A 17,868-nucleotide genomic window follows, 5' to 3' on the forward strand; every position below is an offset into this window, starting at 1 on the left:
AGCAGTCCCTCGAGAAGCTGTTGCTCAGAACGAGAGTGGAAAGGCACAAAGCTGTAAACTAAAAATATTTCTGAATATTCTAGAAGCATGGTGTGTGCTATTTGAAATTGAACTGGCTAGAACCAGCACTTAAATATTTGAGATCATTTCTAAGTGTGCCCAGCATCAGATTATTTAGATTCTAGGCAGGAGACAGAGGGGGATGAAGTGCAGCTGTACTACATCAATTCCTATTGGCTATCCTACATAATTTCCTAATGTATTCTTCAGATCACTTAAATGATGTGCTTGTGTTTCTCCAATGACTATACAGCATGTCTGAAGATGAATGTTCAAATATAGCTGTTGCGGACATTTTGCATTTGGTTGTACTGGGGCCAGTTATGAGGGAGCAGTATTGTCCTGTTTTCGATGAAGGTCACTCTCTTACTCCTGTTTTGATTTGTTCATAAGTGGCCTCTCGAATACATGGCTGTGTAGCTTTTTTGTTATTAGCATTCTTACCTACACTGAGCTTTAAGAGGCAACACACTTTGGGGTGAGTGATGGGTTCTTGAGATAGAGGTTGGGCCATGCCCTTGATAGTCCACAGCCTGAAAGAAGGGATGATGGTGTTTGTAGTTGGGGAACTTCAGACTGTGGAAACCAGAACTCTTGTCTAAAGTGTCTGAAAGGTTCAACGTAAAAGGAATGATACCCTAGATATAAGAAATCCGTGCAGTGCATTCATCTGTTATGAGTGAGTCTGTGTAATGATCTTACTACCAGCAGTGCCATACTGACTTTTTTGCGGAGTCCAGACAGCAGCAAAGCAGTCACAGATACGTGCTTTCACAAGGTGATGCTATAAATGTTCTGTGTCTGAAGTAATTTCACAGGTTATTTTGAAGAGAATAAGGAAATTTTTGAAGGCTTTTTTTTGATATATGCAACTACAGTTATAGCTTTTTTTATTCTGGTGATTTCTGAGTTGTTTATATAATAGTGTTGGCTTTGAAATTGGATTGTCATTTTTTCATTAAAAAAAAAATTCTAAGGGAGACTGTTGATGATGAAAACTTGAGTGTTCTTGGCATAGAACTAATACAGTTCAGACAGTCTTTGAGGACCTGTGTGCGTAGGAAGGTTTTTTTTGTTTGTTTCAGAGGCATCAGTGTCCTATTCCTGGCTCGCAGTGCCCTTCTGATGCTGTATCAGTGCCGGCTGCCAGAGATGGGGAGAGAGGGGCTTGGGTACCTGCTGGAGGAGAGGCCCAAGGTTGCTGGAGGTCAGGGTGTCTCTGAGGAGAGCATGGCAAAAGGCTTTTACGAATTGTTTAGGCAAACGGTGTTCCCTGGAGCAAAGGGCAGGATGTCATCGTCACTGGGCATGGGGCTGCAGTGCGGTGCCTGGTTCTGTACTTGGGGTTGGCTGGGAAGGTTGCTGGCCTTGGAAAATGTAGTGCAGGTCATTCATTGTGTTTATTTTGGCTTTTTGTTTCATTGCAAAATGTGAAGGACATTAAAGTGTTTGAGTTTATAGCTTATACCTGCTACCTTGCATGTAGTGCATTAGATTTACCAAGCTCTTGTCATAATACATCTCAATAAGGTATAATGTAAGAATGTGTGTCTGCAATCATGGCTTTGGAAGCACAAAACTACTCTATTTTCAGACATTTCATCAAATTCCCGATTTAGAAGAACGATGTAGTTCTGCTTTGCAGGCTACAGCATCATAAAGAAGTTGTTAAACTATTTCTGTAGTTGCTGTGCTCAAGGCTGTTTTTCTCTCGTTTCAGGGGTGTTGTCAAAGTCGACATCAATCTGCAGAAGGTGGACATTGACCAGTGTTCAAGCGAGGGCTGGTTCTCGGGGACGCACAGATGTCATCTCAACAATTCCGAGGTATGTCTGTCTCTAAGGGACTGAGCTACGCTTCAATAACAAGTCTTGCCACTATTAATAATTTTCTGTAGTATAAATGCTAGCACTTTTATAGACTTTAAATGTGGTTTGTAGGCAGAAAAAAATCTTTCTGTGCAAAGTATTACAGCATGCATGAGTTTCAGGAGTACCTGCATTTCAGGAATATTGGCGTATATAAAACAGAAGCTAAGTTATTGTGCAGGAATAACAGCTATAGGGAAAAGGAATACTACCAGTCACATGACTTATGAAGTTCTGCTTGCAAGTCAAACAATTATTTTACACTCAAAATCAAAATAGTCTTTTAATTGTCAGTGTTATTTTGACTGGACAACCTTGCAAAATACAGTAGAAGTAGCTGAAATGCTAATAACAATTATTCAGAAAAACATGGGCTTTTGGTAGAATGGTACAGAATAAGAGGCAGAATTGAATACTGTAATTCTTAATAGAAATGCCAACATTTTGACAGAGCTGACTAAATGTTTCTGTTCAGCTCCTTCCTGCTTCCCCTTTCTTCTGAAGGTCTGTGTCTGGCTCCATCTGTCAGCGTGTCGTGGATCATTCAGCCTGGCCAGTCGTGTGTGTTCAAGGAAACTTTAAAACAAAATACATTCAATGATTTTTCTTTTTGTTATGACATATGATCTTGTTTTCAAAGGCTCTCATTTGTCTTCTGTGAGAGGAGGCACCTCATATACTTCGGTGTTTTCAGAAGGAACAATTAAAATGTAGGGAAAGTTGATGGTTATCTACCAGAAGTCAGGAGATGTTTCCTTAATTTGTTATAAAATGCCAATTTATCAAAGTCAAATCTAAATTTAGAAAAGGAGTTGATTTCGATGAATTCATCTAACATTTTTGAGCAAGAAAAATTCAGATTTTTTTTTGTAAACGTAGTTTTTGCTATTTTTCACTTCATTTTTTTTTCTTAAAATGAGAAATCAAGTAGTCTTTGACACAAAGAATAATTTCAAATGAAATATTTCTGCAAATGGATTTTTTTTTAAATTGTCAAGTAGTTTTTGACTTACCAGTTCAAGGCAACACTTTTTAAATATCTCATGTTTCTTCTTAGAAGAAAATACAGTTTCCCATGAGGTCTGGTAAACCTTGTTTTTTAATATATGCTAGTTATGCTGAATGTGACTATATATTTTGGTGAGTGCTCTTCCTTTGCCTAATATCTTATAAGCGAAATTGTCACTAGAGGGGTGGAGTTGTAAGTTGCATCTCTTGATGCAACCAAGAAGAAAAGGGGGTAGAGAAAAAACCTATGAGAAGACTAAGAAAAACCAAGGCAAAAGTAAAATGGAGAAGATGAATAAAGATCAGTGATAGGCTTTAACACACCTTTGGTCTGGTTCAAAGCCCATTGTCTGATGTATTGTGCTCTGAATCATGCTCTGTATTCTTAATATGTAGGAAAGCAGAATCTGAGTAAAACCAAACTGGGTATAATTCCACAATTACACTTCTCCAAATCGGAGTCCTTAAGAGTGTGTCCTGAAGAGAATGATGCAAAAAACTACTCAAACTACTCTCTCTGGAAGAATTTGTTGGAGAAGGGTGGGGGGAATAACAGGATTATCTTTTTTTACTCTTCACAATTCATTTTCATGGGAGCAAAAAGTAGCTTTTATTTCTCTGTAGAATTCACTCTGATGATGAAAAAGGGTTTACTGAATGTCATATTCATTAAGAAAAATCTACCTTTTGATTTTTTTTGGTTGCACGGGAGGCAAGTGGAGTGTCGTTTAGAAAACAGTGCAGAATGAAATTCTACATGAAAGATATTCTTAGGTTTTACAATATGTTTTCTGTGACTTGCAAACAAACATTTTAATTCCCGTGTCTTTAGTATCTTAGTGGGCAAGCTGGAAAATCTCACCTTTATGATTTGGTCTCTTACTGTGCATGAGAAACTGAGGTGGTTGTCATGGGCTGCTGATGCAGAGACCATCTCTACCAGCTTTGAGCCACAGCTGGGTTCTTGGCATTCTTCACTCTCCTGCTGAGAGGGTGGTGGGTGTGTTTCCTATCTGCCAAAGCAGAGAAGAACATTTTTTTTACTCAAAGTGTACATTACGGATCAGTTCTTCATGTTGGGATTCTGAGGTGTGTTGTTGTAAAGCTGGCTGCGCTCAATGAAGTTTCTTTGCAGTGCTTTTATTTACAAGACTCACTCACACTGTTTTTACTTTTTTTTCTCCCTGTTTATTCTGCATAGCATTTTCATTGTTCTTTAGAGCTAACAAAGACTGTTCGACATGGTTTACAATAATCTTTTTTTGTACAGCACTTCTACTACTGTTGAGTCCAACCTGATATATCACTATAACATCAGAGCTGCTTTGTGCTGTTTCTGACAGTAGGAAGCACTGCATTTAGTGGTGTTACAAAGGTGGTTTTATTCTTCATATTGGACAGCTGCATGTTTTTGTTTCCATTAGCCTACTGCGATGCTGCAGTCCATAACTGAGTTCCTGTGATGAAAAAAGGAATAAAAATATACATTCTAGGGCAGAAGTCCTTTAATGAGTGATGCTGTCTATGTGAAAGTGGCTCATGTTCACACTTTGATGAAAAAAGGAATAAGGGGTTTTCAGGAAGATTTGCTCCATTGCATTCCAAAGGACAGAGGTGAGGCTGATCAGTTAATAGTTCTTGGAAGATATCAAGTACCTGTGATGAAAAAAGGAATAAAAATATACATTCTAGGGCAGAAGTCCTTTAATGAGTGATGCTGTCTATGTGAAAGTGGCTCATGTTCACACTTTGAGGTGTTATCATGGGTGAGGAATGCCAGTTCATGAATGGCTTTTCAACTTGTATGTAGAGCAAAAACCTGCCATTTGTTCTTTCTCCATGCCACTTAATAGAGTGTTAAATCAACAGGGCTGTCATGGCTAAGAAAAGGGAAGATACAGGTCTTCCAAACCTCCTCCAAAATGAAAGTTGCAAGCAGGGAGTGCCTTTCCTTATTGTGCCTGAAGAGGATGAGACTCTTGGCTTAATAAAAGTGACCTTGGGGATGAGGAGTTGCTGGGAACAATCCATAGAGACACTTTCTCTCCTTTTACCCTATGGGCACCACTTCAAGAGAGTTCAGTCTGATGGAGATGTCTGTTCTTTCTTTACAAGCAGGTATCATATGCTGCCTTTCACTTTTTATTTCATTGCGCTCTACTCTGTGGAAAAGGGTAAATTACATACTTGTGCAAAAATTATTTCCACACTGTTTGCCTTATAAATGCCAATGAAATTATATTGCCTATCCTCTCCTTTATCTTCTTGAAGGCAGATTCAGAAATACCTGCTGACACTGGAATGCGCTGCCCCAGATGACAAAGTCTGTCTCCAGGACAGTGGGGAAGAAAATTGAGATCTCTGGATTTCCAGTTCTGCTTAAGTTAGGTCCTCCTTCCCCTCTTTAGTTTTAAGTGTCACGAGTATTTAGTGCAGCACAGCCTTTTTGCACAGTGTGGCAAGCCTTTGTCATTGTGAATCTAGTCTGGCTCTGAAAGTCTGTTTATTGCATAGTTCATGCTACATGGCCAGGCTACCAGTGCCATTAAATCTAAGGCATAAAACTCAGTATTTCAGAGGTGCAACTCCACTCTTCCCTGAAATTTTGAAAATATAGCAAGTGACAAAGAAGGGGAAGGGAGTGACTTAGGGAGTGGACAAGAGGAGAGGAAAAAAAACCAGCCAAGTTATGGGTTACTAAAATGCTTCTTTGTCTTATATTTTAGTTAGTTTTATAGTGGCTAAAATCTACTAGACACATCACAGACCATTTTTCCTACTTTCTGTGCTGTTCTGAAGTCTTTCTCTTCTAAGTAAAAATCAATTGAAAGGAGGGAGATGGAGGTGCATTACAGTGCACTGGTAAACCAGTGGTCTGTATGTGCTAGACAGAAGAAAGGAAGGAATGGATGGGACCCAACTTCTTCCAGAAAACAGAGATTGTTGTCGAAAATACTGTACAGCCTTCACATGCTCTGGCACAGAATCACTAGGAGATGATGCAGCTGTGACATTGGGATTTGGCTTTGGAAGGTCATCAAAAGTAACCTGATTATGTGATGGGATAGTTGTAGTGTTAGTTCTTGCTTGAAAGAAAAATAGTGTGTGTTTGGGGCATTAAAGAATATTACTACTCAAATACACAAAATGCTTAGACATACTATTCTTCCTTTAATTGCTCTTTATCCTTAGATTTAGGTGTTCCTCAGAAGGTGGATTGGTGACTCTTAAATATCTTGCATTATTGAATATAAAACAAAAGCAAGAGCTAGGAACTTTGGATTCCCGATTTTTAAACTGACTACCCAAATTCTTAATATGTAGTCATGCTTTTTTGCTGATGATTCTCTTTCATGCACAGGACCGATGTATCTGTGATTTCGTAGCAGCCTATATGAACTGGAAGAACAAGAGTGCCCTTCTTCAGCCTTAGGATGATGGGAAACTGTCCAGTGTAGTTAGGCATGAAGCTGGGTGAGACTTCCCACAGGAAAGCCAAACTGCAGCAGTGGATAAAGTCCATTTCAGTTCTGATTTATTTATTTATTTTTTCCTTTCTTGTTTTTTAACTTTGTCAGCCAAAAAGAGGCTGATGTCCAGGTGTTCTTGCCTTGACCTGGGGAAGAAGGGACAACTCATGGGGAAGCACAGAAAAGTACATTCTCCTTCCTGCCCTCTATCTTGACATCCAAGTAGGGAACAGTTTCCCCGAGAAAATATGTGGGCAAGAGATTTTGATTCTGTGGGGCTGAAACAGGTGAGGCAGGTAATATCTTCAGGGTTAGAAATAATGAAAATGAATTGGGTGGAGAACAAAATTATGCAGGTAATTCTGAAATTAACAGACCCAAAAAAAATACAGTTACCTGATAACAAATCCAAAGTAATTTCATTCTACAGGTAAGGCTGGTGGTGTGCGTAAGAAAACATGCTTTTTTACCCTGTTTGAAACTTTTGAAGATTTTTCTTATGAGATGCTAGATTCCTTCCCCATACATGTTGGCAGCAGCTGCTGGCAGTTTTACTAACAATTTTAGAGTCCTTGTTGAGATACCAACAATAAAATGAAGGCTGAGGAGCGTCTCAAGAAATCAGCTGTTGTAGCCCGTAGAGCTCGACTGAACGCGTCCAGCCAGCAGCATCAGCCTGTGAAAAACGACAGCGGGCTCCACACAGTTCCCCATCCTTAATGAGGCTGCCAACAGCTTGCTATGCGAGGCAGGCTCAGCTGACATCCCTTTGGGTTTCAACAGTATTCCACAAATGACAGCGTGCAAAAATATCTAGAGGGAATGAGAGAGGCAGAGTAAACAAAAAAGCTGCATTGCTGTCTATATGTAGTGTGTGTATATCTGTGTTTGTGGAAAGATGCCTAGGCCTACTGTGTGTGTATTTATTCTGCACAAAGACAAAACCAATTGAGAAAAGAAAACTGAGCAGTACAGCCAAAATATTTTTTTTCCTGTTGTTTAGCAAAAGATTTGGGACCATCATATTTTTTTATACTGTACATAGTGTTACAGAGAACCAACTGAAAAAGGGGGAGATGAGGGCTGATTAAAAATAGGATTGTAATGGAGACTGAGTTGAGAGAGGAAAAAACCCAGTGCTTTCCAGGTTTTTCAAACAGATGTTTTCCAGTGCCCTTATCAAACTGGGAAAAGACTATTAATGTGCATAATCTGTGGGAGGGGAAGAATGATAAGAGATTAGCATCCAAAGTCATAACCCAGTTGGTCATATCCAGTACCATCAGTTTTGATTATTACTTGCATGTATTTTCTGTCCCACCCACTAGGAAAAGTGCAGCAAATGAGAAAAAAAAATTGAAAAGAAAGCTGTTTGGTGATTCAATCTGAATGAACAGGGTTTATGGAATAGAGTTAACTTCCAACTTGGAAATAATCATCATCCTTGGAGCTACAGACTGCATCCAAAATAGGGGAAGAGAAGTACCCAAACCGAGGTAGAGAGCTTATGTCAGGATGTATTTCCTCTTTGAAGAAAACAAGATCTTCAGTGGTGGAGTACAAATGCTAAAGCTATATTAAGGGCTGGACTACAAGGGCAGTCTGAGACAGAAAGGGGAGCAGCTCAGTTCAGTACACAGATAAAGAAAATGTAGCCAGCACATCTTGGATGCAAGAGCAGAACAGCGTATCTGTTCTCTCAGACTGATGGCTGCTCATACAACTCGATGTATTTGAAGAGCAAGCAGTAGACACAAAGAACATTTTTGACGCTTTTTTAAAAATAACTTTGCATCATCTGCGTTCATGGGAGAAGTTCCTTTACAACTGTATACCAGATCTAATCTGGTTCTCCCTCAGACATGATTATATAAAATAAGGTGGAAGTTTGTCAGAGCTTTCAGTAATAACTAACGTGCGATGAAAACCAGCTTAGAGTTTAAGGAAGAGCCAGGTTTCTTAGCTACAGCATCTTTGGCTTTTTAGAAAAAAAAAATTTTAATGACTCTGCATTTTGCAGCAGCTAGTCTTGATTATCAGTGTTTTCTTCAAAAGAGGAAAACCTTTGCAACAATTCCTTTCATCCTAGTTAGCAGTGTTAATTTGAGCTTTAAATTAATCTGGGTCAGTTCTATTTGCTGCTGTTTTCCTGCCGCCAGAGTTAAAAAGTGAAAGGCTGTGTATGATTGGTTGAATAATGCTGTCTGAGAAAAAAATAAAATAGCAGGGAGGTATTTGGTTTCTCTTGCAGTTGACAGGCGATGATAGCATTGCATTAATTACCAATTATTTTAGATTTCTTGCTACAGGTTTCAAATCTTTCTCTTTTGGACAGAACATCCTATTAGGCAATGACAATTAGCTGAACTAGTATTTTTCCTCATTGTATTTGGGGAAGGAAAAGAGGTGACGCCCAGAAGTTTAGTTAGCTGAGGGGACGTGGACAAAATATACCTGGTAGGAGCAAAGGGGAGGGTAGGAGCAGAGAGAGGGATGGGCACCGGGGAGAGCTCTTGCTGGTAGAGAGACTGAGAAACTGTGACTGGGGCAAGAGAAGGAAGATCAGGGTCTACTGGGAGCCACAGAAGACCTTGCAGCAAGGAGCCTGCAGGCTGTAGCCAGGCTGGACTCTTATCCTTTGGCAGGCTGGCTGTGAGGTATGGTCCCCAGATGTGAAGGGGAAGTAGGTGTATCAGACATAGGCATAAACAGAGCACAGCTTTGTTTAGGGCTCTCCTTTGTTATCACTGCCTTCAGAGGACTATATGATATCTGAAAAATGTGTCTAGTAGCATTAAGCACAATTAGATAAATACGCAGCATTTTGATATCAAAGCATCTAGTCCATCGTATGTGAGATTTGATATGCTTATCTTGGAATATACACAAGTACTCCCATATCTTGTGAGATAATACAAAGACTACTACCCCCATTTTACAGCTGGGATGCAGAGGTAAAATGGTTATCTCTAAGCTCATAGACCTGACTAAAATTGTGTGTGATTTCCAGGAGTCTACGTTACCCCTTCCACGATCTGCAGAAAGGCGCCCCCAGCACAGGAGCTGGCGCGGAGCCCTGATGTGCTCCAGCCTGGATCATCCTTAGAAGGGGCATTTTGGGGTGTGTTACAGAATGCATCCACCCCATGTTTTAGATACTTCCAGGAGCAGTTAAGCAACCTGATATATTTTTGAAGCCTGTGTCTGACCAGCTTTGCATTTTTCTGAGTGATGTTGATTTGTGATAGCATTCTTGTCAAAAACGAAGCTGCCCAGCCTCCCCTTAGCTAAACACACTGTTGCTGTACTTGCTGTCATTGCAAAGGACACCACCTTCCTATCAACTGTGCAGACTTTGCTCCTGACTTGCATACTTACTTTGCTTTCGCAGGCAATGTACTGCAGAGGCGTTTTTTGGTTTTTGAAACAGAAACAGGAAAATTCTGCTCATGCACATATTCTACAGTTAATTATTTTTGTTGAAAAAACATGGACTTGAGAAGCAGTAAACCAATGGAAAGAACTCATTGACAGCCTTATTTTAAAAAAGCTTTTATTAAATGTAGCAGCTGTTTCTCCTGCTTTTTTGTACTTCATGATACCTACACAAGAGACAAGTTTAATTTAGCCTTGAGAAGAAAGTTCGTTCCTCTTTTTCTATAACAAATTAAAATTAGATTGAAACCCTATTAAAGATCCCAAGATGAAAAACTAGGGAGAGTAGCTGCTGAATCTTCATATTCAAAGCAATGTACTGAGACATAATAATAGCCTTAATGGAAACAAACTAATTTAGTTTTATTTTTGGAGCACAATTTTACAGCACTAGACATTCAAATACCATCATTTTTGTTGATGCCTTCTGGTAGGAGGTGAATGTGTTTTTTTTGCAAATGAAAAAGAGCTGTGCTTGGTTTACATATGTTTTTGTTTAGATCATGGTAATTCATGAGACTTGTTCTAGTTTGTATTTGCCAGTACTGTAAACCGATGGCTGTCAGGTCATCCATTCACCGCACAGGGGCTGGTCTCCTAGACATTTCTCAGTCTTCACTAACCTTTACTTTCCTTTGTGTTTCTTCATTGCTTTGTCACCCTGTGCTATTTTATATAATGAATATATTGAGCACCAGTACTAACATGGGCATGCAGAACATTTGATTTTTAATCTTTATCTTCTTGAATACTGCTTCTCTTTTTTTTTTATGTTTTGGCTAGCTTGTAAGCTGTTACTGAGCTTCATCTATTACTGCTTTTCTTTCTCATTCATCTCCTTTAAGGGTTTTATTCTTTCTGTCAGTGAATAAGTAGTAAAAGAATAAACACTTCTCCCCCAACAGTTTATGCATGTAAACTACTTAAGATAAATATTTACCATCTTTGATTCCTCCTTTACTGATGGCGAGGAAAAGTAGGTATTATGTAGAGATAAATAGGACAATTTTATATTTGTAATACTGCACTGTTTTCTTCTTACAGCAGGATCAGAATTTCTCTGCAGCTAAATTTAGTCCCTAGATTTACCACAACTATTGTTCACAGGGCAATCACTTTCCATTTACTTGCTTAAAATAGTAGGATTTGGTTACTGAGCTCCACTCTTTCTGTCAGAATATAGTGATTACTTTTCTATACCACCAATTCAATTTAATAATTCAGTTAATTTTTTTCATCTTTCACATATGGTTGTCTGGGGAAAAAAATTCATGGACTGGTATAGCTATGGATTTTAATTCAAGCAAAGTGAGTCCTGTAACATTCATCTAACAGTTATGGTCTTACATTTGAAAATAAAGCTAACTAGGTTGGCCTGACCTGAGAAACAAGTGGAGTTTTCTCTGTAGCTGATAAATCAAACTGTTTGCAACCCTCAAATATTTTTTTGTGTGTCTATGTTTTTTTATAGATACATACATAGATTAGCTGTATATAAATGTGTATGCATATGAATGAACATTCTATAAATATGCATGTCTATATATACATATATAGGGAATTGCGAATGATTTGGTAATTTACACGTAGGCATTCTGCTGGAACTGTTCAGTGATGTTCCAGAGGCTGGGGAGATACTGGTCCCTGTCTTGCACCTCACCCCATGTACCAGTACAGGCTGTGGGGCCGGACGTCTGGAAAGCAGCTTGGCAGCAAAGGCTCAGGAACTGCTGGTGGACATCAAGGTGACCATGAGCCAGCAGTGTGCTCCTGTGGCAAAGGTGGCCCATGGCCTCCTGGGCTGCCTTCAGCAGAGCACTGCCAGCTGGTGGAGGAAGATGGTCTTTCCTCTTTACCCAGCCTGGTGAGGCAGCATCTGGAGGGCTGTGTCCAGATCTGAGATCCCCAGAAGAGACGTGGATGTACTGGAGTGAGTGCAGCAAAGGGCCACCAGACTATGTAGGGGTTTGGAGCACCTCTTTGATGAGGAGAGGCTGAATGAGCTGGGACTGTTCGCCCTGGACAAGAGGAGGTTCAGGGCACTTTATGTGTGTGAATACCTGACAGAAGGGTGTAAAGGAAACAGAGACTGACTCTTCTCAGTGGTAGTCAGTGACAGGACAAGAGGTGATGGGCACAAACATAAAACTTTTTCTTTTAATTTAAACACTGTGAGGGTAGTCAGACACTAGAACAGGCTGCCCAGAGATATGGTGGAATCTCCATTGTTGGGAGTATTCAGAACCTGAATGTACATAGCCCTGGGTAACCTGTTTGAGCTGAACCTGCTCTGAGCAGAGCTTGGGACCGAGTGGTCTCTGGAGGTGCCTTCCAGCCCCCGCTGTGGTGTGATTCTGTGGTCAGCTCTTCCATCGTTCACATGAGTCATTTCTCCTGTCGGATTTATATCTGGAGAATATGGTGCCCCTTTTGAGCTTTATATTTCCACTCTGTTTTAGTCATACTTATATCAAGACTCTCGTCCATTGCCAACTGCTTTTGCTCACCAGTTGTTTTTTTTAAACTTCTCATAAGGGTGTGAAGATGTGCATGTAAGTTTAAGAAATCATTTACTTCTAATATTTTTTCCATAACAAGTTCAACATTTTTTTCTCCTACTACAATAGAAGAAATGGAGTAAGTATATTAAGATTCTGATTTTTTAGTTAATAGCTGCAAAGATATGTACTTATTTACTTTCAGAACTTCAAAAGCTGATTTAGTAGAGATAAAACTAAGATTTTGAACTATGATACTGACTTGCTGCTTGTAGGTTGGAATATTTGATATATATTAAATATATTCACAAATACTATCTAAGTGTCTAATGGTTAAAGCTTTGGAAAGGGGGAAGATCTGTAACGTAGATACAGTAGTGGGATTTATTTGGATAACTTATGCTGCGTTATAAAATGTGGGTTTCTAAACGTAGTAAATTAATCTACAGTGAACAATATACTGTCCTAGACTTAGAGGACAATTGCTAGGGCTGATCAGTAAATTGTTATTGGCTTGTTTGAAATGATGACACTTTGATACCTGTTTTCATCCTGAAATGGAGTGAAACCAACACCAGTGGTACATTCTCCAGAATAAACATTTTTTTTTAAAGTATTAATTTGGGAATATAAAAATATGTATTTCAGGGAGCTGGTCTAAGAAATTGTATAATTTGAAAGACTGGTAAACCTTGATGAAAAATGACCGTTAGTTTTAATCCTTTCTTATGCGGAAAAAATGAGAAAAAGACGTTTTGAGAAAATCCAGTTGTGTGGTAACCGAAAACAGCTTGGTGAGAACATTTTCAGAATTCAGAATTTGCCATTCAGAGCCCCACCAAAACCATGTCCTTTTTCCTTCTTAAAGATTTAGAAACTTTTGATACCATTTCTCCCGTTCTGTCACTAGTCATATCTATCTTATGCAGGTGGATAGTCATGGTGGTTTTTAGCTCAGACAAAACAGCTTATCTCTCTGCCAAGAAAGGAAGTTAAATAAAGCAGCACTCTAGAACTTGTGAAGTTTTACAAGACCTGGTAAAATATCTTTATATTCCAATGTGTACAAGACGTGGCACAAAGTGGTTTTAAGCATGTGAGAGCAAACATTTGCCCTCTAGAACTTAAACTCCTAAATTCATGTTGTTCCAGAGCACTTCAAAGTGAATGCTGCATTATGCTAGCTGAAGGAGGCATTTCTTGGTAGCTCAATTTTGCAGAATTTTTATATGGATAACTAATAGGGTGCTTGTTTAAAATAAGTGTCTCAATAAAATGGTCAAATCATCCTGATATGAATCTTCTGGAATATTTTTGTGAAAAACTCAAAGACTGATTCCCCCCCTCCCCCTTTTTGGTAATGGAGTTAAGTTTAATTTTGAAGTTTGAGTTTTCTGTGTAATTATAAAAAGCAATTTTTCTAAAGTATTACTCAGCAAGCCACTTAAAGAATTACTATTTTTACAGGTTCAATGCGTATTTCAGTTATGTTTCATTTCCATGGGTGATTGAGAGTTGCTTTTAATTATGCATCAGTGGATTATTTTAGCTGCTTTCAAACCTTGCTTAACAAAAATGATACATTATAACAGTAATTTTTGTTACAGGTGTAACCTAAAAATATTTTCTTCAGTGATTACATGATTATAAGGTTTCATCTGAATATGAGGAAAAACTTCTTTACTTTGGGGGTGCCAGAGCACTGGAAGAGGCTGCCCAGAGAGGCTGTGGAGTCTCATCTCTGGAGACATTCAAAACCCGCCTGGACACATTCCTGTTTGATCTGCTCTGGTGCACCTGCTTTAGTAGGTCGATTGGACTGGATGATCTCCAGAGGTCCCTTCCAACCCTGACCGTTCTGTGTGATTCTGTGTGATATTTTGCATCTTTATCATTGTCTTGTTCTGCGCCAAATTTAAAAGTTTTTCCCTGTTTGTATATCCTTGTTGTTACACTGCTCAATGGTGAAAATATCAAAACACCTGGAACAGCTAAGAGATGCATCAATTTTAAGTCTTCACTGCTCACTGAATTTTCCATAGCCCTTGAGTTAATTCTATGTTGAAATGTATATGTATGTTAGACACAAAGTGACTGCCATGTCTGGCAGATGTGTGAAGGAGAGCAGAGTTGGTGTCTATGAAGCACCACGTATGTCAGCAGGAACCTATGGCTGCAGAAGGCTCCCCTTAAGCCAAAGCTACAAGCTTCAACATAATGGAAGAAGAGAGCTTGAAAAGAATAAATCCTGTATAGCATTTGAATACTTACCTTTTTAGTAAGAGTTACATGACAATAATAACGCTGTTAATGTTGTTAACAATAACTCTTATTTACAGTGAAATAACCTGTCACTTGTTGATTGCAACCAGCAAACATTTGACTTTCTGGTCTTATTCCACTCAATCTGTTTTCTACAAAGAGATAAACACTGTTACAAAGAACAGTTTTTCTTTTCCCCATTATTTCTTGCCTTAAGTCCCCTTTGGGTTGCAAGTGTATGTTCATAGTTACCCATTCAGGTGTTCCTTAGCTTTATGATTTCATAGCAATAGCTTTACATTAGCAACTGGTGTTTCAGTCTGGAGCATGCAGACCCTTCTCACTAATATAATTTTAATATTTCTTTGATCCTGAAGAAGAGAGGAAGCAAATCTGAGATCTCCACAAAGATGAGCGGAGCCGCTGACCTGTTGCACTGGCCCTCAGAGCCCCTGTTGCGCCTTCTTCTATGACTGGCTTTTTCAAGCATCCTCTGTAGTGAGGCATTTTAGATCTTGGAGGCATAATGAAAGCAAATGGGTTATGTTCTTCACTCTTGCAACAAAAGCTAATCAGCTCACCATTCAGTGGATCATTCTCCCTTTATCACCTTCTCAGGTACTATTGATCTTCTTGTTCAATTTAACCATCGGTACAAGCGACATACTCTTAGTATAGCTCTGTGGACATGGTCCAAATTGTTGAGGTCAGACCAGTTTCTGACAGGGATTCAGTCTGACTTTTGGAGCACTTCTGTGCAGGTTAAAAAGGTCTTTAGTTTCTGCTTCCTCTTTTGGAAAAGAGAACACTTTTATTTTCTGAAATAAAATAACCACTTACCTCACTAGTGGCATTTTCCTTCGTTTTTGGAATGACTGCAGACATCACAGTCAGATTTTACCTTTCAAGAGGCAGCTTTGTGTTGATAGGCACCACTGTAGTGATATGTTTTTAATGTTTTCTTTCAATTTATTTGAGTGGAAGTGAAATCTGATTCTGTGTAGTACCTGGTATAGTGGAACTCTGGGCTTGTTTGGCCATCTTGGATGTTACCAATAACTGTTTCTGCCTTTTGATACAGTGCCATAATTGGGACAATTAGACCCTTTCCCTTTTACTGTCTCCCCCACCAAATCCCACACCAGAGTTTGCCTGTCTAGAAAAAAAAAACCCCAAACTACTGTGTACTTTTGTGCTCTTAAGACTGCTGTTTTATTTTGAATAGGAATTTCTGTCCTAGCCTATCCTTAGTTCTCGATTGTATTTGTGGCTTTGGGAAGTATGCAGATGTAAATGAGGCTATTTGTGTGCAACTCTTTGCCTTAAATGTATTTTTGCTTTTCTCCTCTCAATGCTTTGGAGTTTCAGCTTTTCTTTCAAATTATATTTCTGGTATCTTCTATTATTCTCTTCCTATTATTTTTGTTTTCTTACCAGCTTATGTAGGGCCTCTATTAAATATGCTGGAATGCATTGGGTGGAAGTGAGTTTTGAAACTGGAAACGTATGTGCTGTGCAAGTGTTTCGGTGGCTGCTGCACCCTCCCTCTGACCTGGGCCGCCTCTTCTCCCATCTGCTTGAAATCCCCTCTGAGGGGCTGTGTGGGGTCAACGTCTAATTATGCATTTGTTTGTGGTGTTTATTTTGCCCTGATGGATGTGAGTGCAAATGCCTTGCAGGCTGGTGATATTTGCACTGTTAACCAGAAAAACTAAATCCAAATACAGTCCAACTTCTTCTCTTTCTGGTTTTCATGTGCAGACCAGATACTTTGCTGGAAGACTCTTATTAGGCTTTCATGTGCTGTTGGGATCCAGGCAGAGGTGTTTTGCTTGAAAGTGGTGTGGTCTGTGTTGTTTATTTGGTCAGATTATATTATCCAGTACTCCCCTTTGGCTTAAAATATAGTCAGTAAAGTCACAGAAGTGCCAAATCATTTAATCATATGTACCTTTGGTCCTGTTACTCTTTCAGTTGCTGAGGGTTTTTGAAGTATAGTAAATGTCTTCCTACTCCCTCCTTTGATGTCTTTTCTACACTAAATTGGCTGAGAATCTTCCTAACCCACACAATTATACAACAGTCTGGTACAATTTTCTTTAGTCCAACCTCAGTAGAGAGCTTTCCACTTCAGAGCTGGTTTCCTTTTTGCTGCAGCCACTCATGTTTGTGAAGTTTTTGCCATTAACAGCATAATGTGGGGGGGGGGAACTTACCCACCCCAAACTTCTTTAAAACTTTAAATTGTTACTACTCCATAATGAATTTCAAGAAGGCAGGAGTGGATGTGGTTGCTGTAAGACTTGTGGTTGCCAGACTGTGGAGCATAGGCCGGTGGGTCCCCAGGCTGTGCAGGACAAGCTGCTGCAGGTGGTACCATGAAAGTCTGTGAAAATGAAGAAAAGGCAGCGTCTGGCTTGCTGAATCAGCAGCTTGTCCCTATTTTGAACCAGTTCTGCTGATACATATGAAAACTCTTCTTAGCATGGCTGAACAGAAATAGAACAATAGTAGAAGGAACTTTTTTCCTCTCTTGTCTTTCTCAAATTTGTTAACTTGGTGGACAGTTAGAAGCCTAATTCCTATTAAGCTTGTCTCTGTAATGAAAATCAAGGAAAGACATCTGGTGAGCCTCTGACAATTTTCTCTGTGCCTTCTTAAACATCCCCGCTACATTTCAATTATGGAATTAGTCTTGCTTATTTGCTACAATGCATCTTTTTTGAGAGAAATGAGGCAATGCGTTGGGGTGCTCCGGCAGCCTAAGAGCCTCGTGGGAAGCACCGCTGGACTGGTCGTATCTCTCTCTCCCTGAAAATAGTCTGTAAGGAAAAAAACATCACTAGATTTTGGATGCTTGCCTGAGACTGTCAGTTTGCCTTTTGGAGAGGAAAAGCTACAGATGTGAATTGAAACGGTCTTGTTCAAAATAGATGCAAGAATTGGAACCTCATAATAAGAGTCTTAGATGATCTTTATGGAGGAGACGACAGTTTTTTTTAAAGCAACTTGCCCAGTTTGCACACTGACCTCAAAACACTGTGGCCAGACATCTGGAAGGAATAAGTCCAGGTTCAGATCAGTGGACATCAGACTTCTTTAACTTGGTCTTAAAAGCATTAATGCTCAGTTTATCAGCACACCCAAGGGAATTCTGACAGAGAATTCTGACAGCTTGTGCTGTTGCTGTGTTGCCAGTGCACCTTGTCATGTGCGATTGCCTTGTAAACACAGTTCAGCATTTCCCAGGTCTCAGTGAGAAGGTCC

At 39.4% G+C, this 17,868-nt stretch overlaps 1 protein-coding gene across 2 annotated transcripts in view; it reads left to right on the top strand.

Annotated features, from left to right (window-relative positions):
- GPR158 (G protein-coupled receptor 158) overlaps positions 1-17,868 on the top strand; it is a 197,280-nt gene that overhangs the window by 15,871 nt on the left and 163,541 nt on the right. For both annotated transcript variants that reach the window (XM_065832282.2, XM_065832283.2), the window contains exon 2: positions 1,781-1,886. In XM_065832282.2, the coding sequence (XP_065688354.1) occupies positions 1,781-1,886 (106 nt within the window). The remainder of the gene's footprint in view (positions 1-1,780; positions 1,887-17,868) is intronic.

Source organism: Patagioenas fasciata, chromosome 2, assembly GCF_037038585.1.
Source record: "Patagioenas fasciata isolate bPatFas1 chromosome 2, bPatFas1.hap1, whole genome shotgun sequence".
Classification (NCBI taxonomy): domain Eukaryota; kingdom Metazoa; phylum Chordata; class Aves; order Columbiformes; family Columbidae; genus Patagioenas; species Patagioenas fasciata.